Source organism: Dermacentor silvarum, chromosome 4 (genome assembly GCF_013339745.2).
Source record: "Dermacentor silvarum isolate Dsil-2018 chromosome 4, BIME_Dsil_1.4, whole genome shotgun sequence".
Taxonomy (NCBI): domain Eukaryota; kingdom Metazoa; phylum Arthropoda; class Arachnida; order Ixodida; family Ixodidae; genus Dermacentor; species Dermacentor silvarum.
In genome coordinates, this window is record NC_051157.2 from 113,839,282 (window position 1) to 113,862,718 (window position 23,437).

The window sequence follows — 23,437 nt, forward strand, 5'->3', positions numbered from 1 at the left end:
GCATATAATTTGTGTTTTGAGTTTCTTTGATCTGGCCAAGAGCCATCCCACCCCATGCAATGCTGATATTTTGGAGAGGCCTAGCAAGTCCAAGTGTGTAGCATCATTTCACTCTTCCTGCTGCAGCAGTTAAATGCTTGAAGCTGAGTTTGCTGTGTCAATTGTGTGGTAGTCAATGAGTACAGAAAGCATATGTGAATATCTAACCAAATATGAAATTCCACAGCTGCCCGAACAGAAAACATGCTAATAAAAGACTATGGCAAAGAGACAATCTTGGAAGTTGGACAGGGAAGGAGGATTAAGAGAGGATCAATGGGTGGAGCATCCCTACCTCATTTGTAGTTGGTGGGACAGATCACTATGCTATTGTGGAACATATTGTCTATTACAAAGACCTTAGCAAAATGGCAGCTGTGCAGGCCTGCTACTGTTATGTGGGTATCTTGTATGCCACCGTAGATTAAAATCTTGCAAAGCAACCCTCGGACCATTGCTGCAACAACTTGTCTAAGTAATTGCTTAGCAAATTCAGGTGCTGTGTGCATAATGGTACATGCCAAGATATTGCACCAAAAGCATGAGTGAAAATGATGTGGCTGGGCATTCTTGGTGGCTATGAGGTGGCATCATTTTTAAATCTGAAAATTTTTTTCACGCAGATTGCTGGATTCCAAATGTTGACATGAGAAAGTTGGTCTCCTGTAGAGAGTTCTCACATGGAGTCCACATTCTGTAAACTTGAGCAAGCCTACAACTGAAGATCCAAGAAATGGGGTGACGTTAAATTCTGAATTAACAGAGTTGTGCTTGAAGGGGATATAGTTTATGCACTGCCAAGACGTATGCAGCAGTAATGGTAGAGATGGATGTAACGAGTCGTTCCTCTTATGCAAGTGACCCCTTTTGGTCTGGTAGGCCTAGAAGAATTAGAAGCACACCACACGTCAGTGTGTGTACACACAATGTGTACAATCTTGCTGCATGGACGTTTTACCCGTCTGCTGCGAATGGAATTTTTCATTATTGACCCTTTTCGCGGCGATCTCTTTGGCACTGCCATGTTTGATCACGTGGTGACACATGATCGCGGTGCTCCGCGAAAAGGGTGAATAGCTAACGCTGCACCAGGCCTCCACATGACCTTGCAATGTTAGTAGCATTTCCCTATGATGATGAGTGCGGCCAAGCAATAGTGCGAGAGATGTCTGCTGGACATATTTGGCGCATCCCTGGGATATCCATGTCCTGGCAGTGCATGTGTACAGGATGCCACTGGGACAGCCACAATAATCTCTTTAGTGGCCGTTTTATTAAGTGCTGCTGTGGCATTCATGACTTGCGCTTTTTATATTAGATGAAGGTCCAAACATTGGCCAGAACTCGTCTATGACGACTATGCAAGTGTGTGAATTGCCGAAACCTGTCATTTATGAAGCATGGACTGCAGTTGGGCTATCCTCTTGCGCTTCTCTCTGGACACGCGTGCATAGCCAGTAGCACGTGTACTCAGCGACCCAAGTTTGCATCAAAGAAGTTCAGTGAAGAGCGGCACGTATATATCCAGTTGCACATACCCAACTTTGCGTTAAATGCTTCTCAGTCAAGTCATTTTAAACAGACCAGCATACACCATGCGCTGACAATCGTGTATGCAAATTCTTACAGTACTAAGCGTTGTGAGAACAGCTGAAATCTCAAACCAAATGCCCTCCCGCTCGGGGAAGTTCCACTCCCAGCCAGACAATCAAGAGGTCACATGCATAAATGCCTATGCAAAAAAATGCACTGCTAGTTACATCCCTCCCCATGACGCCCGACTTTGGTGAATCGTCAAATGCGGAAGGCGCAACACCGCCACTGTAAGTGCGCCACGTAGCAAGAACGGCAGAGAAAAAAAAAAAAGGAGGCGGGGCTCGACTCGTCAACTTGACTTGATCCCTCTGCTCCGTGAAGGTATGGTCGAAGGCAGGGAAGGAACATCGCTTGCAGAAGCTAGTCGAGGCAAAGGAAGAGAGAGTGGGATCTCTGTTAGCAGTGATGCTTGCTTCCTGGAGGCATGATAACAGGTCAGCCATTTACGTCTATCCCCTCCAATAATGAACTAATTTGAAAAACACTCATCAGATGGTATTTTACAACTTCCAGTGTATAGCCAGGCCTGGTGAGGGGCCATTTAATTCTTTCCTTACCGCTAGAAATGTTCTCATTTTTGGTGCTCCTATGATATAACGTTTCAAGATGTATTAGATGTAACGAATAACACGATTAAAGTCTATCCTATTCTAGCTTTTGTATGGAAGTAAAGCACAAATTGAAGCTCGGACAGTTTTTCAGAATTCCTATAGCACTTCGAGAAGCATGAATGAAGAAATCATTTGCTATTTTTAGTATATGTACCGAGAGTGAAAAGAAATCTGAAATATACAAAATATGTATTTGCTCCAGTTCCCAATTCTGTAGATTCATGCAAAAAAAATATGCAGTTGGCGTGAATATTCGCCATAGTGATGCCTATGCTAGCGGGAGAGCTGTGGCTTTGCAAATCTGAAAATGGATAAGCGCCTATGGTGCAGGGTGCAGTTTTTTCTACTCATTGCAGCAGGCACCTGGCTGCTATTAGGCTGCTAGTCAAGCTTCTGCCAAAGGTCGATCTGAAATTGACGGCATGTTCACGTGCGAGTGAAAACTCCACACGATGAAAGGATTGTTCGTAATAAGTTGTACACACGCTGCCGAATTGCTGGTGAATAAACGCAACCCAGGGTGGGAAAAAATGAAAGTCGCACTTGATAATAATTGCACACAATCGCACATACCGATGTTTGGGACATCGTTAAAACAGCAAAGATACCGGATTGGAAAATTTGACAACTTGACGGAAGCTTCTGTGTTTTCACTGTTGCTCGCGTTATAAAATTGTTGCCTAGTCGACCAAGGCAGAAATTTTGGTTTGTTTGATTGGGGAAGTGCTAAAAGTACCGGAGTCTACTTTCGACGATACTGCCGATCAGATTTTAATTTTTCTAGGCTCCCCGATGTGCCAAAAATTGTCAAATCTGAAGAATAGCTAAAGTGCAGTCATCATTTCATACAGTGCATGCCACTGTTTGTGGAAGAATTACAATGGCAATGCTTAACAACTTGTAGGAAAACTGTCGGTCAAATAGATTGATTTCTTCGGGCCCAATAACGAAACAGTTGGAGGTCCACTAAAGAGCGGCACATACGAATGCGAACTGCCCACATTTCTAGCAGTATAGCTGGAAAGAAAACTGGTATGACAATGCCAAGAATTCTATTCACATTAAAAGAGTGGCAAGCGCCAGAGGGCCCTAAATAATTTACTGTATTATTTGTTTCCACAAATTAGGAGGTGTTATATTACCCCATTCCTACAATTGTTGCGGCTGCCACACGCGAGCACAGCCAGAAGAAATGCTGGCTGCCCTCTTAATTTTTTTATATTGGCATTCTTAGCATACCTTAATGGGTGTTCTTCAACCTTCATATTTTGCTAAGTGCCATCATTTTGCGTGCAAGAAGCATGCGAGAGTTAATACAGCTTTAAAAGTGTGTGTCTGCAATCCTTTAATTTAGTCTATACTTGGCTATATCTATATTAGTATATCTAATTAGGCTATATCTTGTGAGTGCTTCTTCCTTCTCGCCAGGAACTTTGATAGGGCACGTGTCCAGCACAGGTGCGCTGCATAGGCACATAATTATAAGTGCCTGGAGGTTCTAGGCTTTCTTGTGCCCTGATCAAAGCAGCCAGGAAACGAACTTGTGACCTTGGGCTCAGCAGCACAACACCCTTAGAAGCTGAGCCACATCTGCAGGATGGTGGCATTGTTGTTATTTGCTGAATACATATCTCATACCCACTGTAGGGAACTGGCCAAGGATAAAATGGATTAATCTGAATGACAACCACTAATAAACTTGCAGGACTGTTGTCACTTAATAAAGTTTTCTTCAATTACACTATTGCACGTAGACGCATAAGCAAGAAATCAGGTGCGCTTAAGTGCCAGGTTGATAAGGAAGGACTGAGAAGTTTTTTGTCTGCTACAGTGCTCCCTGGACGGTACAGGGAAGGTTGAGATTATATATGCACAAGATGACAAATTAAGCACATTTTTTTAGGATATCGAAATATTCCTCCATAAGTAGAATGAAGTGCTGTTAGCCAGCAGAATGCCTTTGATTTCAAAAAGAGCAACAAATGACTAGTAGATTGGCGGCATGCAAGTAGAAGAGAAACAGTACGAGGCTGAGTGAAAGATAAACAAGTACATGTGTCACTATGACGTGAATGGCCACAGGGAAACAGGTGCACACAGAAACAATAGAATGATTAGAATTAAAGCATACTGACACACATATACTGTTTATCTTTTTCCAGTGACCGTTTTTTACCATCCAATCACTGTTACAAAATTGTTCCACTAAACATGTGCCTACGTGTATCCGAAATTTACAAAATGTTGTCGATTCTACGGTGAAATAGAAAATTATCTAATGCAGGTGTGACAAATAGTGGTGTGCACTCTGGAACGTATGCGAGCACCAGCAATTATGCTGGATAAGTGCATATATAGCCGATGCACTTGACCTGTAGATCAGATTTTGGTGACAGACGATTGTGTTTACCACCATGGTTGTGCTTCGATTGTTACTTGTATTTCTGGGCAGCAGTTTGGCCAATAAATAGTTCAATTTATGACACTGTCACAGCTGTCGTCGGCTCGAAGTCGATCGACGGGGTATACAAGCCGGTTGGTCGTTTCGTACTCAAGCGAACACAGTGAAGAGTCAGGAGTAAACAAAAAAACTGGTATTTATTGACTGATTAATAACATGATTAATTAATTAATAAATAATAACAAAAGACAAGACAGGCTAACACACCTGAACTTAATAGTGGAACCTCGATGATACGATCACGGCTAATACGAATTTCCGGATGATACGAATTTTCCTGCGGTCCCGGCCGAGCCCCATTACTTTGCAACGTGCTAGAAAACGGTTGTTACGAATCGATTTTCGACCCGCGTCGGTTGATACGAATAAATGCCGCCCCACCGACGGCCGCGAAAGAGAACAGCACGCAGTCACGCCCTTTCTCTTTTGGTGCGGAGGCGCGGACGCGACGCCGGACAGCGCGGAGGCCGCGAATGGGCGCGAAGAGTTCGAAGCGGTGGCGCTTTTGTGCTTTTCCGCGTGCCATCGGGCGGAGTGGCTGCCGTGCTTCGGGCCGCGTTTTTTCAGCTGATTCGCGCGGCCGTACGCCGAGGCGTGGGAGCCTCCGTCGGCTGCGTTATCGGTGCCGATGGCTCAAGGCGATTGTGGGTTTCGCTGCTGAAGTCACACGGTGCAAGGATAGCGCGGCACGTAATCCACGGTGCAAGGTTGCGCTCGTTCAGTCGGGTGCGCCTCCGCTTCTCCCGCTAATTTTTCTTGCCGTAGGAGCGCTTCCGTATTCCGAAAGCGTGCTTCGTCCAAAGTTTATTCGCCAACGAGCGACGATCCATCACTAACCTGGGACTTCTCAGTAATCCGAATTCTGTGTGTCAAATGAAGGCGCCGGCGTGGTTTACGAAGCAGACAACTGCGGTTGCCATCTTGCCCCTGCCACAGCAGCAACCAATGGAGAGACGCCTTTCAGCACGGCAGCCAATCGGAGGCCCGCTTTTATCAGAGGGCCCGTGTGACTACCTATCGCAGACCCGCGCTTCTTTGGTGTTTGTGTGTTTGTCACAAGTTGGCGACGACAGACGAATTGAGAAGCGGAACGGCGAAACTTTGAGCTTTCTAACGATACCAAGATGTCGGCGCTCAGTGGCGGGAAATACGAGATATGGCTCCGTGAACTGTGGTGATTTTGCGCGATTTAAAGCTGTTTTCTCGCCCTGCGCACTGACGAATTAAACTTTTTCCGGCACTTTCAGTGCGTTTTCAGCCAAACCATTTTGATGCAGCGTAGATTAGGCGTTGCAGATACCCAAACGCGTGGTTTTCAAAAATCGATTTTTCGCGATCTGATCCCCGCGTCCCCCCTTAATTTAGCTAGTTTTAATTGTGTTTCGATGATACGAATTTCGGCTAATACGAATACTTTTCGTGACCCCGTGAGATTCGTATCATTGAGATTCCACTGTATAACACAATGATGACGGAGAAATGTGATGAGCAATTAACAATACGTATACATATGAAACAGGGCGCTGATCAAATATACAAGAATAACACCTAACAGCATTTCACTAAAATAAAGTTCAAAAGAAAACAACGATGTCATGCACGTTGCCGGGCAGCAGCAGCAAGTCCATAAACCGTGAAGTCGGCGCGCAGAGCTTTCCCGAAGAATGCTGGCGGGTCGATCTTGTTGAGGTGGTTGCAATTGCTGGGCTGGATTTCCCGGGAGTCTAGATTTGACGTCTTCTCTCAAGCAGGATGAGCTAATTTGAGGCGAACTACCGTGAGCTTCGTTGCAGACGTTGGTTTGTCGTCTCGTACGTCAACTAGTTCCTCGGAGTTCCGACGTGGCCAGGCGGCCCAGGCGATACTGGACGGCACTGGCCCCCCGACGGCTTCTCAGTAGCGCATAAGTTCAGCTTCTAGACTAATTAGCAGGGCCGAAAACCTGCGCTTAAATAGCCTCTCCTTTCCCTAGTTCCCTATGTAGGGGAACTGCCGGTATGCAGAGTTCACCTAATTAATTCATGACTCCTCCCAAAAGTCTTGGCCGCGCCCCTTTCACCCGGAACGAAGGACGGTATATTCCCCTCTCTCCAAGGTCAAGCTCCGGCACTGCACCACACGGACGCACACGCACACCTCGGGGTCCGTTAATCGGTGCGTCGCGTTCTCGAAACGAGATGTCACCCCGTGGGGCCACGACGTTTTTGATGCCCGTTAATCGGCGTGTTGCCTTCTCGAAACGAGATATCATCCCGTGGGGCCACGACATTTTTGATGCCCGTTAATCGGCATGTTGCCTTCTCGAAAATGCATGCCACACAGTGAGGACACGTTTTTTTGGCGGCCGCTAATTGGCGTCAAAACCACTCGAAAACTCGAAAATGTGCCGCTCCGTGACAGACACACAGTTTTGGCACTGTATGGTTCTTCATCATGACCACAATGTGACAATGTGCTGCACCTGAGTAAGGCTGTGTTGCCATTTTGGTCCACTTTCCGAGATAATTTGTGCATTTAACCCAACGTCTATGCGTAGTTCTATCTACAAAGAAGTTGGCTTAACTGAAATAGTATGGCAGCTATTGCTTTTATGACAGGCAGCACGATAAAATTTACCTGTTTTAAACCTCCAAGCCCACAGCTATTGCTTTCCAGCATTGTGAGCAGACACAAGAAGTCCTCGCAATCTTTAAATGATGCAGAAATCCAAGAGCTGTTTATGATTTGTAGGACTTTGATATTGACTATGAGGTGTGTTCGAGTGGTAATGACGGCGACGAAGAGGCAAAACCAATAACTAGCATAGTTATTGATCACAAACCCTCGGCAATATCTTCAGCAACGTTTTGCCAATAAACGCCATCTCAATCTAAAGCCTGCTAGCACGTGTTGCACTCGGACAGAAATTGAATCTGATACACTTTGGAAGAAGCTCTGCCACACAGCATGGTGGAAACGTCTGGCGCTCAGATATCTAAAAAATCGCTAGGAGTGTGGAGATCGTTAACTTGAGTATGGTGGCACATGCCACCTCCCTAGTTTAAAAGGAGAAGTCGTCATGAGCGCACTCATGCCAAATTCTCGGGTGAACAACCACCACCACTATACCAAGCATTCTGTTTTAACACCTACTGTGCACCACTGAATTACTTTGAACCTTTGTTCCAAGTAACCTTTGTTCAAGGCAACCTTTGTGCAAAGTTTTTAAACTTTTGTGCAAATTATACAATCTGGTGCACGCCCAGCAAATACTAACTATCCACACCAGTAAAGAAAACTTCAAACACCTCAAACTTACTTTTACTTGCTGCCACTAGAAGTGGAGGACAACAAGGCCAACACAATCAAGAGGGAGGGAGGGGGGGGGGGGGGTAGGCTTCAAATAAAGTTCACTGGGGAATCCTGGCCCTATGTACACATGATACGACAAGGTTTACGCCGAATGTATGCGGCGTGTAACGTCTATAAATTACCCCTAAGAGACTCCACAGCCGAAGTTTCGCCTTCTTTGACACCCGGCCAAATGGATGCCTACGCCAGCATTTCCAAAATGTCGCCTAGTTTCGGCACAAAGAAGTCTGGCAGTTCATTGTGCTTCCCCTCGGACACCAGCTTGCGCACGTCGTCCAGGTGATGGATGCCAGAGCCCACAAGCAGCGTCTTCATGCCAGCTCGACAACCCATAAGGATGTCCGTGTTCAGCCTGCAGATACACCGATCATCTTAAGAACTGCATTTGTAACCATAGTGTGTGCCAACGGGGCTACTTTTCATTTAAAAGTTGTCCCATTGTAAAAGTTTCAGCTACAGATTCTTCAGGCTTTCTTTTTTTGCTGAATGATTTCAGTTTTCATGACATGGCAAGCCAATGGCAGAATGCCAGGTGCTGATTTCAGTCTTCAACAGAGTCATTTTGCTGCACATTTCACAAAGCTCTCCATAGCCAGAGTTTCTCAAATTTCTACCCACTGGGTTAGAAAAAAAAAACGAAAAAAAAAAACAGGATGACCCACTTGCAAGCTATTCAGGACCATCTCAAGCGTGTATATAATAAAGAGAAACTTTCTTTGCCTCTTACTCCCAATGTGTGCTGATGGCTGTCTGGCCAAGTAAAACTGGGTCCATCCCGGAGACTAATAAAAGGTGGTGATCCTGAGAGGAGAACACGGTACGAGTTCTCGAAAGAGCTTTAATGTAGTTTGTAATGTGGGCCAATCCTGAAGGCAGTGCATTGTCACAGAACCCACATGCCTCATGGCAAACCCCAACAGAGTAACCAATAAGTGTCCTCCAGCAGCATCTCGCATCAAGTCTATTGGAAAGCTGTCGATTGACTTTCATGACCATCCACCAATGATTTTTTGCCAAGTTCTCTATTTTTTAAAGTATGGTAAAGCAGACATTGCTTCCTTGCTATAATAAATTAAGACATGTTATTTTTCAATCTGTTCAGTCACATTCTTGGAAATCTATACAATAACCTGTATCTTTATTCCAGCTACATTAAGAGGCATTTCAGTTTACTGCACATAATATTACACAAACAGAAGAAGCTGACAACATCAACAGCCTGAAAAGGCGACCTCCCATCAGTATCGTCAAGACAGGCTAAATACATATACAGTGGTAATACGAAATAACAAAAACAGCATCCTTCTGAAATCAAACTGGCAACACGAAAAGTTATTTCACTAATTCACAACAATTATTGTCACAAACAGTAACCAGTGAAATTATTACATAGAGTGAAAAATATGTATGAAGATTTCATACATTTAAATGTCGCATGGTTCCTTGAAGGGGCCATGACACCAAATTTTTTTCTGCTTGAATTATGTATGCATGTTAAACTGTATACGTGTCCCACACAAGCGGACAAAATCTTCACACATTCATGCGGTAAAAAATTTGTATCTTTTATATCACAGTTGAACCTTACAGCAGTCTGGCAACACTGACGATTGACAAGATGAAGTGCATTCTGCATGGTTTCGTATGTGTGCTTTGGCAGTCAGCCCGAGAATGTCTGCAAGCGTTCTCCATTTCGAACTGTTTTTGTTGTGCACGTGGAAGAATAGAAAGCATAATGCAGTGACGACATCCTTGCTGCACTAGCTGTTAGGTTTCCCTGTTGCGTGCAGCAGGGAAAGTTTGGCACAGAGCGTACTTGGTTTGGGAATATTTCAGAGCAGACGATGCAGCGGTGGCCCCACACTTTTTGTCATTACACAAGCCATCCAAAATGGTGGTTGCTGTCAGTGGGAAAGGCTCAGAGGCAAAGTCAAGTTTTGTGGGCGTGTACAGTGGAATCTCGTTGATACAATCTTCACGGAAATCGGAAAATAAAGCGTATCATCCGACGTATTATCCGACCAAATCGTATTATCGGGAAAATAAAAAAACTTATCCCGAAAAACGTATTATGCTGAATCGTATCAACGAGGTTCCACTGTATAACCATACTGGCCCCTTCTAATCTCAGTTATGATAAACTGAGAATAGTTTGTGACAACAATGTGATGGCCCCTTTAGAATGAGGTTATAATGAATTTCATAGACGAACATTTTGAAGAAAAGAAGATTGTGAGCTTACCACTACTTCGTTTTCGCTAAAATATTGCAACAAGATCGCATGTTTTGATCTGCATCGCTCAACATCACACTCGGCATATTCACTTGTTTGGCTTGTTTGAAAGAAAGTAAAGCAACTGTCGTGCAATTGCAATTGCCAATAATTGCAATTTGCCAATAATTCGTATGTGGGTTCGATATATCCTGGTTCGACTGTATGCTGAATTGACTATAAATATTTTTAGTTAAAAGAAAATATTTTTAACAGGATGAAAAGAAATGAAAGGCTGAAAGGATGTTTCACATCTGCTGCCATGGCCACGTAGTGCTGGCTAACACTCCAAGGACTAGAATTAGTACATAAGTACCACGAAAGTGGACAGGGGAACAGCCAATGCCATAGCTCTTGGTAGAGCATTGCATGCATCATGTGAAGATTGTGGGTTCAGCACCTACCAGCAGCAATTAAAGTTGTCTTTTATTCAAGTTTCGTTTGCTTTTTTTCTTATTCTATGTTTCAAATAAAAAAACTGCTTTCCTACTTCTAAGAAGATATGTGAAACACTGCATGGAAGTAGGCTATTCCACACTATTAGGTTGTATACAAGATGGCCAACCATTTTGTATAGGGCAACCTAATAGTGTGGAAAAGCCTACATCCAGTACCATTGAGCAGTTGGTAGGCTTGCATACACGGAGTATGCAGCACAGAAAGGATAGTCGCAAGAATAACGACTCCAGTTCGTGTGCTCCTGCTATATTTCCATTTTCAAGGTAACGTCCACCATCTTGTGTGGATCCAACTACATGTACGAGAAAGCACAATTACAGAATTTTGTACATCCCCTGGTAAAAAAAAATTTAGCCTCTTGTTTCCTCCTGATTGTTCTCGTGCAACAGTGCAATGAGACCTACACAGCAGAATACCACACGGCTTTCCTGTGTGTAGACACACATTATGAAGAAAAAAAAACACGACTCATCATAACTCAATTGTGCTTCACTTAGACAACTCTTGTACTATTCAAGTCAAAATTTTACTGTGCACAGAATTTGAGGGGGAAAGAAAACGCAAGTTTTATAAAATAACCAGTGTGATGGACGCAGACCTGACAGCAATAACGCTACAAAAGTCTCAGAATATTCTATGGAGAACTCAAAATTTTCTAAGAAACCACAGTCAATAAACTTTTCGCAAGATTGCACCTAGCCAATTTTTGTTTATAGCCCGCCACCTAGTCAATAGGCAGTCTACTTACTACATTGTGGTATTGAAGACAGCCAAGAATGTGTGAGTACATGCAAAACCCACAGTACTGAGACCTTTATTTACTCGGCTGCTCTTTTGATTCCCTGCACTTGTGCTTGAGCAGTGCAATCACTTTGCTTATCAGATTCAGCTGATGGTGTGTTATCAACCACCCTCCAAGCTGAGACAACATAAACAGCAATTAGAAAACAGAAAGGCAAACAGTCGATTATGTTTCCACCACAGTTTACAGCAGCTGTGAAGATTGGCAGGCACACCCATTTTTAGAGCTCTGCTTGGCAAAGGATAACAGTGGAAGTTGATAAGCAGCAAGGATTTGGCATGCTCAAAAGAACAGCCTAGCAAATGACAGTTGCAATTGCGGGAACATTCAACTATCTCATGTCCCCTGACCTGTCGCCTTCCTTACATGACACAAACGCAACAGTGAGAGAAGGTATTGTAGTAACGCAGCTACGACGAGAGATGGCGCAAGTGTTCCAATGGTAGCGCCATTGGACAGCATGGATAATGCGGGTGCAAGAGGAACTTGCCCCCCTCCTCTTCTTCTACGGGACACCACCTGGAACGTATATAGCTATAGCTACCATATTGGCTACCTTGATTGGTAGCCAATATGGGTGAACATTTGCTCAGTAGCCTTGTGTGGTGAGTTGAACTTTCTCAATTCCTCAGCGACTTCCACGGATGGATTATTCCTTGTAGTGGCGTTATAGGATCTGACGTTATAGAAACTGTACCTTGTGTAAAAAGCTTAGGTGTTCTTTTGAGATCACGTTGATTCTGTTGCAGTAAAAATTTCAAGAACGGTAGGGATCCTCTCGAAATTCAGAAATTTATTTCCTCAGTGTATCAAATAACTATTCTATTACTCATTGTTTTACTCTGTCATTAACTACTGTTTTCTGGTATGGGGACACAACTTCTTTTTTCAATACTAACAAACTGTATACAATTGAAAAACGTGCTGTACGCAATATTGCCAGTGCTGCATTTTATTCCCCCTCCAAACCTATTTTTGAAGCACTTAACATAATACCCATAACAGAATTGTACAATAATGCGCTGCTTAAAAGATATAAATTTAGCATTAAGCAAAATGCCTTTCTTGTTAAGCTATCCAAGTTAAAACATAAAACGTACACATACGTTTCCCGAGCAGCTGGAGATTGGTTTGTATCAAAAACACGTACGAATTATGGTTGACAAATGATTTCTCATCGACTACCCTCTCTATTAAATGCATGCAATGACTTTACCCTATAGGAGAGTGATTTTTGTTTGCTTTCGTGTGTACAATCAACCTTAGAGAGCAAGTTGTAAGATGCTTTTCTTTTTTTTAATTTTTGTTCTTTGTTGTTGCTGTATAAATCGCCACTTTGTAGTTATTATGTATGTTTGTATAAGCCAAGTTTTTTGTAAAGGGCGTAGACCCTCGTCAATCCTGTGAAAGGCTTTTTGTCTACGTCCCCATCATCATCTTGATGATGTAAATAAACGTTTCTGTCTGTCTGTCTGTACATATATCAGCTATAAAAGTAGCAATAAATACCTTTTTTGTATGTTCACACTCATCTGTGTCATTTTATTTGTTACTAAGAGCACTTCATATACAGTATAGACCACTTATAACGTAACCGCTTATAGTGCGGTCTTTTCAGACTCCCGTTAATTTTCCCATAGCACTCCATGTGTACACGTATCGTATCGCTTATAGTGCAGTTGCGGGAAACGAAATACCGGTTACAGTGGGTTACAGTGCGGCTGGCTGGGAGTACGGAAGTCAGCGGAGACGGCGAACGCTCCCCTCAAACGGGCGCCCCAAGGAGTGCTGGAGGAAGAAAGGGAGACGAAGTGGAGGAGAAGGGCACGTGGTGCCAACGAACAGCCAGTGAGGCTGAAACCAGAATCTTGAGTGCGAGTCATGAAATATCACGGCGCGCCTAGTGATCGAGGGCCGCGAAACTGCCAACGCCATCCAACGCTCGCTTCACGATAACGGCAGTAAACGAAACTTCAGGGAGCGGGCGGCGCCAGCACAGCACGGCGAAAGGCGCACGCGGAGACCGTGGAATGTGAGGGAGGAGGGCTGCAGGGAAGCGGATTTCGCCTCGGCAACTCCGCACTTCGGTGGCTCCCATCGCCCTCCCTCGTAGCTCCCTCACTTTCGACTGTCACCGTGCGCGCCCGCCGCCGTGCAGGCGCCGCGTTCCAGCCGGCCCGGCGCCAGCTCCTCTAAGTTTCGTTTTCTGCCGGTATCGGGAAGCGGGCGTTTGCCGGCGTGGGCAGTTTCGTTGGCCGCCCTGGGAGAGCGCCGCTGCTTCCCTCTGCGCCGTAGCCGCAGCGTGCAAGGTCAACACGTGACTAGAAAGTAGAGGAAGCATAAAGGAGAAAGAAGGGTTCACTGCCATTTTCTACGTGTGGCTACGGTAGCGTAGCTGAGACGTCGGCATGTACACGCATGCTCCGGCGCAACGCAGAATCGGCGACCTTGCCATTTGAGAGAGGGCAAAATTTCCGCCGCGTTTTCTTTCTTTTTTTTTTGTTCGCGCGCGACATTGAGGGGTCTCTCCTAAGCGTTTACTCTATGGCGGTGTCGGAGCAATGCCAGTCGGAGGCGCCGCCGCGTGATTTGGCTCGAATTAACGAGATTTGACTGTAAATTTAATGCAAATGTTCTAGCCGCATTCCTCGACTGTCGCATACGCGTGGCGGCTCGGTGCACATGTTTTGCATATGTGCGGGCCTTGAAATTGTTGCTTTGGTTATAGTGCGGATATTCGCGACTCCGGCGACTTACGTTTTAAGCGGTCTACACTGTACTGTGTACTGGTAGTATACTGTGTTCAGGCACACATATTGCCACCCATTTGAAAGCGTGCTCAAAGACAAAGCACTGTTGGAGGACCCCGTTGATGTGTCCATTGCTATTTAGAGAAGTAAGCAACAGTGTTTTGAAGAAATGTTACCTGTCTCCAATCATTAGTGTTTTTGCTGGCACCAGGTCAGGGCAGTTGTACTTGATGCAATCGACCATGTGCTGCTCTGGTTTTCCAAGAACTATGGGCTTACGCATAGCAGCTGTGGAGACTGCTGCTAGCATAGAGCCTGAGCCTGCGAAAAACAACAGATTTGAGTCACAGTAATTGTACAAAGCCTTTTCATTCATGAAAAGTGTTGCATAAAGCTGCACCACGAGTCATAAACTACAACTAGAACAACTGATAAGCACTTAGTTATGACTGATTAGCTAATGAGCTGATATAGAAGAGCACCAACTAATCAGCCATAACAGAAGCTTTGATAAGTAGAACTGTCAGAGTATATAAATCTGCACCGACGCCTGTAGTGCAAGCAATCACGGTTATACTATATCCATCAGCAATCAAAGAGGTTTGTGAATATTCAAGATAGGAAATACCAATCAAGTATTCAAACTTTATATGAAAGAAATAATTTAAAAAAATCTGTGTTTTCAGTTATGACTACATATGTATGAGGCTACTATGACTATATTCCTTCGTGCTAGCCTTGGGAGCTCATGAATGTACCGACTAACTAGCAGCTGCTTCGAGTAACCAGTGATATTCTAATAATATTTTTTCACAATTTTCCGCCATCCATTTCTGGGAAGTGCAATGCAACACTGAAGGATCCTTGATATGGCACCTCTGATCGAAGCTTTAGTTCTCAAGATTCCAGAGCACCAGAAAATGACAAATGCAACAAAAACTGAAGAAGCAGTCTTGAAGTTGTGCAGAAGACGAATTCTCTTGTTAAAAGGAAAAAAAAAAAAAGCTTAAGTCAGCTTTGTAATGTATTAAAAAGAAACAACAAAAAATATTTGTCATTGATCCTATAATGTAGAAAGGTATAATCAAAGGGGCCTCATGCATTTTGCTAAACAGCTGAAAAAGTGCAGACAGTCATTAGATTGATGTTATATATTATATGTCGAATAAACTATAAATTGAAAGCATATACAAGAGCTGGCAAAACCACCTAATGCTTCCTTTTTTATACTATCTTTTCACTTACAAAAGTATAATGTGTGGTGCATACTGCATGCCTGCTTCTTCTGCATGCCTGCACCTTTGAATGGCCCAAGAAAAAAAAGAGAGGGGGGGGGCACAGAAAAGCAAGACAAGACAGTGCTGTTTTGTGTTACAGTTTCACTGCTTCTTACTATTCAAAATTAAGGAACACGAAGTAGCCCAAGCTTCAATGCCCCTGTACAATTGAATTTTTTTTCTAGCCAACTGCACTATCTTCATATGTGCACTCGACTCAAGAAGACCCGTCTTTTTGTACAACACGGTACCTCTGGATGAGGTTACACCGAGCATGGAAGCCAAATGAAGCTACATCCAAAGTAAATTGATTGACTGCATAGTAAAGAGATCAGCTATTTCTATGGTTAAGCAAAAAGGTGCTATAGTTATTATTTTACCACAATGTCCCTGAAATGGAGGCATAACAATCTTTTTTAGGCTGTTGTATTGTGTTTTTCTTGCTTTTCAATCTTATTCTCCCATTTCTTCAACACATATATAATGCAGCTGTGCAACTGATGCCTTTGTAGGCTGTCAGTACTGTGTCCTGCCAATCTTTTCTTGTCCCGCTCATTTTTTTTACCTATCTTCGTTTTTGCATTGTGAAGTCATACCACCAAGCTCAAGTTCTGATGCTACTGCATCTATTCTCAGCGCTGGCAAAAGACAAAATATGTTGTTCAAGGCTGGCATTGAGGCTAGCTGAAATAGCATTATTGGGTCGAAACAGCCCTGCAAAGGTTTATCAGACACACAACAGGAACACGTACATGAACGAGAAAGCGCTTTCTTGTTCATGTACGTGTTCTTGTTGTGTGTCTCGTAAGCATTTGGAGCGCTGTTTCCCGATAACAGTATGCAGAGCCAGTGCAGCATGGCTTGTTTGCACTCACACTTATTCTGCCTGTTTCATCGTAGGGAACGTACGTACACGTAGGGAAAGACAGCCTTGCACTGCTGCCTTCTATATTTTAGCACATGTACTGACCAGGTACAACGATGTCCTTGTTGGAGCAAGGGTATGTCTCGTCTGTGTTAGTGGCGAGGAAGAGGCAGTCCTTGTCTTTTAGGTAGGTCGCAGCCCTCATGACCTTGTTGAAGCTAATGTGCTCATCAAAGCCACAGACAACAGCTTTTACCTGCAGCAGAAACATGGGCACGTGCTCTTCCACAAAGGTTGAAATGACTGAAAGGCAGTTTGACAATACTATGAATGCTTTAAGCAATGTGACATAATTACGGCATTAAATGTCCCAGCACCAAAGCAGAATCTATGAGAAATACCGCAACGGGGGAGGGGGGGGGGCTGATTAGCTTTTCAACTCAAATTGCTTTAATTTCACTTTGGAGAAATTGGATATAAACAAGTAGCATATACTAATAAAGTAACCTTGGCAAAGCTACAGGGCAGGCAATTATCTCATTTTCTTAACACCCTTTAAATAGCACTTGAGTGGACACGTGATAAATAGCAGATGTGACACACATTCCAGACCATGGCCTTCGAGATCTGTAGCATGCTGTGGGAACCGCCCCATCTCAGAGGTTATGTCGAGGTGCCGCACTGGTTCAACATTCTGGGTTTTGTGTCATGAATGGCGAAGCATAATAGGCATAATAGTGGCGATAATTTTTAGAGTGCAGCACTTAGGCCCCCTTTCCTGCAACGAGCGTCATCCCTCAGCGTCCTCGTAACCGAGTGAACGATCAAAGAGCGAACGCGGAGCGCGGATGAAAGATGGCGAAGAGAGCGCTAGAATGAACGTGGAGGAGGAGGGTATGGCAAAAGCGTGAGAAGAAAAGCATAGTGCCGCGCAAGACTTGCACCGCGGCTACGAGATGGTGACAGAGTACCGTGCATCGTCTGTTCACCGATGACGCCACCGATACCATATACGGAAACAAAGACAGCAGAGATCTGTCTGCGGTGGATGCTGTAAATTGCGCCCACGCGTCACCCCCACACCTTGCCTCTCTCAATCTCCCAATTAGCGAGGCAGTTGCATCACACTTCGCTTTATTTGCAACATGCCGCACGAGACAGATTTTCCGCGCCAGCCAATATATCGCGAAATGAAAACACGTATACAGCTGCGCTCAAATTTCGCATTAGGGAGTATCGCAATGGTCGGTAAATGTTTTAGTTTCAGCATCAAAAATGTGTAGCGTTGCATCCAGTTGTACTTTAGACGCAATGTTTTTCATGGAGGCTGCACTATATCTACACTGTCTGAAACTAGGCTTTTTATGCAGTCCTAAATGTTGCTGTAGTTAGCCTTTAGTGTGCATTTAAAGCTCAGCACAGGAGCATTTTTGCATTCTGCTAACATGAAACTGTGGCCACTGCAGCGAGGAATCAAACCCACAACCTTGTGCTCGGCATCAGAACGTCATCACCACTGAGCCACCACAGCGGGTCCTAAGCAATGGGACAGCGACCAAGGGCCCATATTATGAAGCAATTACTGTCAGTGATACACACAGGCTCCCTTCAACGCCGCTGTCATCCCACCCACCAAAGCTTAATTAAACACTCACACAGTTGCAACTGCAAGAATATTTAATAGGTTGAGTAATTACCAAGGCTTAAAATGATAGGGGCTCGGGAGGGCCAGGCCCTCTCTACCATACTTTACGAGGGGGCCTGTTCTCCCCTCATTAGCAAATATTACCCTCTTCTGGAGAGTGAAATGAATCTAAGCGAAGAATAATGGGTTATGCAAGAGTGATGGCACATACAGCTAATGACAGATTAATTGGTGAAATTTTCAAACTAGCTTATTGTTATTTCTATTCCCTTTTCCCAGGTACATACATACACACACACATACATATAATGACCAGCCACTGTGTGCATAGCAGCCCCCCCCCCCCCCCATGTATTCCATTTCTCTTCCGTGGTACTGGATAAACAAGAATAAAGGTCAATTCCTGATCTTGACTTGGCCAGACAACAACTCACAATGTGCTAAAGAGTGCTACATAAGATGAGGGGCCCAACTTTAGCTGTTCTTTTTCGGGAAACAATCTCGACCTATATTCAGGTTTATACGGCATTTTTTATGGCAATAGTTAGTCTGCATTATGCTTTCCCTGGCTTCATATGGTTGTCCCTAACAGAAAATCGAAGCCCTTGGTTCTTATTCACTTGCTTGCTCCCCCCCCCCCCCCCTTAATTTTCAATGACAGCCCCCATCTTCAACTAATTGGTTTAGAGATAAATTAATTTGCTTGCCATACTTGCTCTCCATAATTGTGATAATTCCGTCTTTATTTCATGTGCTATGCACTTTGAAAGCCCCAAGTTACACACCCAAGTGTTAGCTGCATGGCAGCAACGAGCTGGTGGCATAGCAAGTGGTCTGATAGCACCAGAATTTAGAGATCACTCAACTTGATTCCAGGCTCATATATTAATGCAGAATTTTCTTTGCTTTGTTACATGATGACAGGCTGAGTGCTTGATTCTATGCTCAGTGAGCCAGATCATTAGGTGTGCGAGGTTCAAACCAGCAAAAGCGCACATCTTGTCAACAACGGCCCATCACCAGCCGTCCCTGGTGAACAGTTTTGTGCAATTTCATGAGCACAGAACTTTTCACTTGTGGGAAGTGGCAGTTCTTGTCATAATTAGCAGAGCTATGCAGCAGTGGAGGGTCTTATGAGAACAGAAAACACTAGTAATATAACCATGGCTGCAGCTTGGCTAGCCTTTTCTGTGAGAATTGCATAGTCATAAAAACAGCAGGTACCTATATTTGGCAAAGTCTGTCCTTAAACCAGAAATTAACATGAGTGACAAAGAAAGAAACAATTAAGGTTGGGCTAGGTGTTCATTCACCTCTTAACTATCTCACAAGACCAACCCGAGCTGTACTCATCCTATCTGCTCGTACCGATATCACCAAAGAGGAGTCATCCTCTGCTTTGCTTGCCAAAGATGAGCCGCACTCATCAGCTCAGATCAGGTATTGCATTTGAGTTTTGACGCTGAAACATGTTCTTTGATGCTTTCGATTTCTTTTGTTACAACCTATTTAGATAATTATGCTAAAATATACAATTAAATTTCTTGGGCTCTATGTGGCAAAACAATGATATGATTATGAGGCACTCTATAGTGGAGGGTGACTCCAGATATAATGTGAAATAATCTGCTGGAATACACACACACACATACACAAAAAGAAAAGAAAAAGTATGCTTTTCTACGAAATAACTTTGTAATTACAAGGTTTAAAGAAAAGGCTACACAAAAGTGGCACAGCACAGAGCTTACAAACACTTTCATTTAAATATCTTGTTGCGAGGTTTTGTGTATACAAGCAGTGAAATTTGTTTCCAGCAACACTTTTTTTTTTCCTTTATCAAGTTGTATCTTCGCATATGATGTATTCCATTCTGAATGTACTACGGAATCATAATGTCCCAAAATATATTATTGCGTGGTTGGCAGAATTTTTGAGATCAAGAGAATTTTATTGCTTTAAGGATGGCAATAAGCGTTGGTTTAACGGCACGGTCGGACCATGCAGCACCGGGGGATGCGGGTGACTGCACAGATCACTTTCTCTCTACGTATCGGAAGGAGGGTGGTTGTCGCCCGAGCGCCCGTTTTAGAACAAAGTCTCTTCGCTCTTCACAAATCTCTACGCATGTAGGTTAAGTCAAACCCTAATTCACTCTTTTCCATTCGTCTTTCTATGCCCTTAACATGAAGCGTGAACAACAATGGAGGCAAGGCACATCCTTGCTTCAGTCCTTGGTGAATTTCCACCAATTCATTACATTTTCGGCCTTCCGATACAATTTGTACTCGGTTGTTTCTATATATCTCCCCCAGCAGCTCCATGAAATCGTCATGTATGCTTTTGAGAGAATTTACGACACCCTCCCACGTTTTTGTCACAAGCGTTCATGCTGCAATATGTGCCATATACACGCAGATGCTAATAAGCTAGCTCTTCTCTATCCAGCAGAAGGAACATGCAGCTGCAGTAAGTTCGGAAAAACCATAAACATATTTTGTAAGATACTTCACGACACCCTTGCAAAAGTCACTGCAAACAAATCTGCTAACTTACGTCGGGCTCCATCTTCACCTCTTCCAGACAGAACTTCAGCCAGTCTGGACCAGTGGTGTCTGGCTGAAAATAAAAGAAAACGAACCACAATGACCATAGCAAACTATCGGCTGAGACTCCACAATACTGCGGGCAGCATTTGTGAGTTACGTCATGTGGACACAATATACGCGTACAATGTTTCAACATTGGATGGTTTCTCATATTTAATGTGGTCTTGCTTTCAAAGAGAGCTTTAAATTCAATACAACTGTGCCATTTATTGAAATTTGTTATCTTAGCATAAAAAAAATGTCTGCAAGCCTTCGAGCTATATACCTCCCATCTGCTGGCTAGAGAAGAGTTTTAAATGGGTGTTTCATTTAACAGTGAAACACTCGAATGCATATCACAACTACACAAAAAGTGGCGCCAAACACGTAGTGTAACTATTTTTGCACGTACATTATAAATTACATAAAGCAAATTAGTCCTGGTATTTTATGTCTGCCATTTTTACAAGGTGAGCCTTACTGGGCTGACCATTCATCACATAAGTCACATAACACAGCTATTCCTGCAATGTAGGCTGCTGCAATGGGTGCATTAAAGCAGCACGTCGCCATCAAAGATACCCTAAAACTGAATTCAATACCCAAAATTGCTTTGTGATCGATAAATCTGAGGTGAGAGCATCTCTAGGTTCTCCAGGTATCAAAACCTATATGTGCGCTAGCTTAGGCATCACCCACAAGTTTTAGAAGGCAGTTAACAATTTTATTTTTGCTACGTACAAAATGTTTCTGTAAGCAGAGTAAAGGAGGCATTGGTTGGATACACGGTGGTTGGATAGAACCAGCTGAAAGTGGCTCAAAGAGTCAATTAGTATAATGCATTCACTTTCTGCACAAATGGAAGTAAATGTACATTCTATTGCAATATAACGCATACACTTATATGTCAAACGAAAATGGAGATTAAACGAAAAATTGCATATGTATACGTACGCCGATGGGCAGTGTCGTAAATCCGGCTTCAGTGAGTTCATCGCGAAGACCAAAGGTGCCAACGAGATAAATCTTTCCGGTGAAATTCACGTGCTTCAGGTAAAGCACTACGCAGTACGGCGCCGTAATTATTTCGTCCTGTCGAAAAAAAAAAAAAAAAAAAGCAAGCACACATATAAAGCATTCTAAATTCGTACTGAGCAAAGTGCTGCGAAACTTTCGGTGCCTTACAAGGCTCGCCTCAAACTTCAACTGATGTAACTTGCTGAGGTACCCGTGCCGCGACTTCGAGCTGTTGTTCGTCACGTAGCGTACTTTTTTACCCTGCGCAGGAAGCATTATCAGCGCGGGCTGTCGCAGGAAATCGCCGTACACGGGCGGCCAAAGACTTACAAGTTTTCGAAGCAAAGATAGTGCTTCCGACGAGCCAGGGATGGGATTATTTGCCTGCCACAAGACGCCTGTAAAGGAACAGAGCGGGAGAGGGAACATGTTTGTCCTCAGATGAATGAAACCTCTTTCAAAATTGCTGCCGGAAAAGGACGATGGGCGAAACCTCAAGGGCACGGGTGATTTTTCGTCGGCAAGCTTCGCGAATCGCGATTCTTGCCGGCACAAGTGTTTGAGAAGAGGCGTTCTAGCCACTCACCATCACAGTCCACGAGAACATATGTAATTGAACTGATCAATTCATTCTTCAGAATTTCTTTCGTAAGCAGACGACAGCGACCCAAATCAGCCATTTTCGTTGTGACGCGTGCTCACGTGACAATTGTGACGTACTTGACTTCTCACAATGGCAATGCGAATGCGCGTGAGCACGTAACTGCCACATGAAGGCGGCCAGCTAGCATAGAGTTTCTCACTATAACACGTGAAACTCTATGCCAGCTAGGATAGTTTGGAAGCATTTTGCAAAGAACACTCATTGAATGATTATGCAGAATCACAATTGCTGCAAGTTGATAAATGTACTCCTCACGCAAGCGGCAGCTCTAGAAGCTGCTACCATAAAAAAACTTGAAGCGACAAAATCCGAGCACTTTCACGTTGTGTAACTTCGTGCTTAAACTGTTTAAACAGCACGGATCAAGAAAACTGTGATGCAGTCTTCGCCTTTATTCTATGGTCTTCGCCTACAACCATGTCTACAGCAGCTCTCCTGCTCAAGCCCACCTGATCAAGCAGCGTGCTGGTTTGAGGTAGGTCGCTGGCGTGATGAGCGTGCCAGCGGCCGTGCAGTTGTCGCACTTTGCAGGAAAACCGTCGGCGCTGGTCAACGTCCGTCGGCGCTGGTCAAGATTATATATACTACAGGTTCACTACGGTGTGGTATGAACAGAGCTGTTCTGTAGGAACGTAAATATGTGTGCACTAAAGCTCATGCCAGCAGTACTGATATACATACGGGTATCAGCGGTGGAGGTCATAATTAGCAGATTAACCTACCACCAGCCTTACCATAACCTGACTCCGACAGAGACGAACCAGATGGACACCCTCCTTCGTACGGCAATAAAGGCAGCGCTGGGACTACCTCAACATGCGTCCACGCAGCTCCTACTACGACTCCAACGAACAAGGCAGGGGTGTCTCATTCTATCCCGTCTAGGATACTTAACACCAAGAAAGCCACAACAGAAAGACCGCACACTTCTCGCGCTTAGCATTCGAAACAAAATTCACGTAGCCCCAATTCACCGAAATATGCACCCTGACCGTCATAAAGGCCGGAGACAGGCAAGAGCACAAGACCTGGCTCGAATC

At 44.0% G+C, this 23,437-nt stretch overlaps 1 protein-coding gene across 1 annotated transcript; it reads right to left on the reverse strand.

The window, feature by feature from the left end:
• Positions 1-7,310: 7,310 nt before the first annotated feature.
• LOC119450517 (glycerol-3-phosphate phosphatase-like) lies at positions 7,311-23,243 on the reverse strand. The gene is made up of 8 exons (XM_037713999.2): positions 22,320-23,243; positions 22,064-22,131; positions 21,902-21,994; positions 21,671-21,808; positions 20,685-20,747; positions 16,589-16,739; positions 14,518-14,662; positions 7,311-8,410 (listed from the first exon to the last, which is right to left on the reverse strand). The coding sequence occupies exons 1-8, from the start codon at positions 22,411-22,413 to the stop codon at positions 8,239-8,241; spliced, it is 924 nt and encodes a 307-aa protein (XP_037569927.1). The 5' UTR covers positions 22,414-23,243; the 3' UTR covers positions 7,311-8,238.
• Between the last annotated feature and the right edge of the window lie 194 nt (positions 23,244-23,437).

What these genes read in the sequence shown, in the direction of transcription:
- LOC119450517 (XM_037713999.2), bottom strand. Translation starts at nt 22,413, where the DNA reads ATGGCTGATTTGGGTCGCTGTCGTCTGCTTACGAAAGAAATTCTGAAG. An exon ending in TGTTCTCGTGGACTGTGATG is followed by an intron (nt 22,132 to 22,319) that starts GTGAGTGGCTAG and finishes GTTCCTTTACAG; the next exon opens with GCGTCTTGTGGCAGGCAAAT. An exon ending in ACACTAATGATTGGAGACAG is followed by an intron (nt 8,411 to 14,517) that starts GTAACATTTCTT and finishes GTGTATCTGCAG; the next exon opens with GCTGAACACGGACATCCTTA.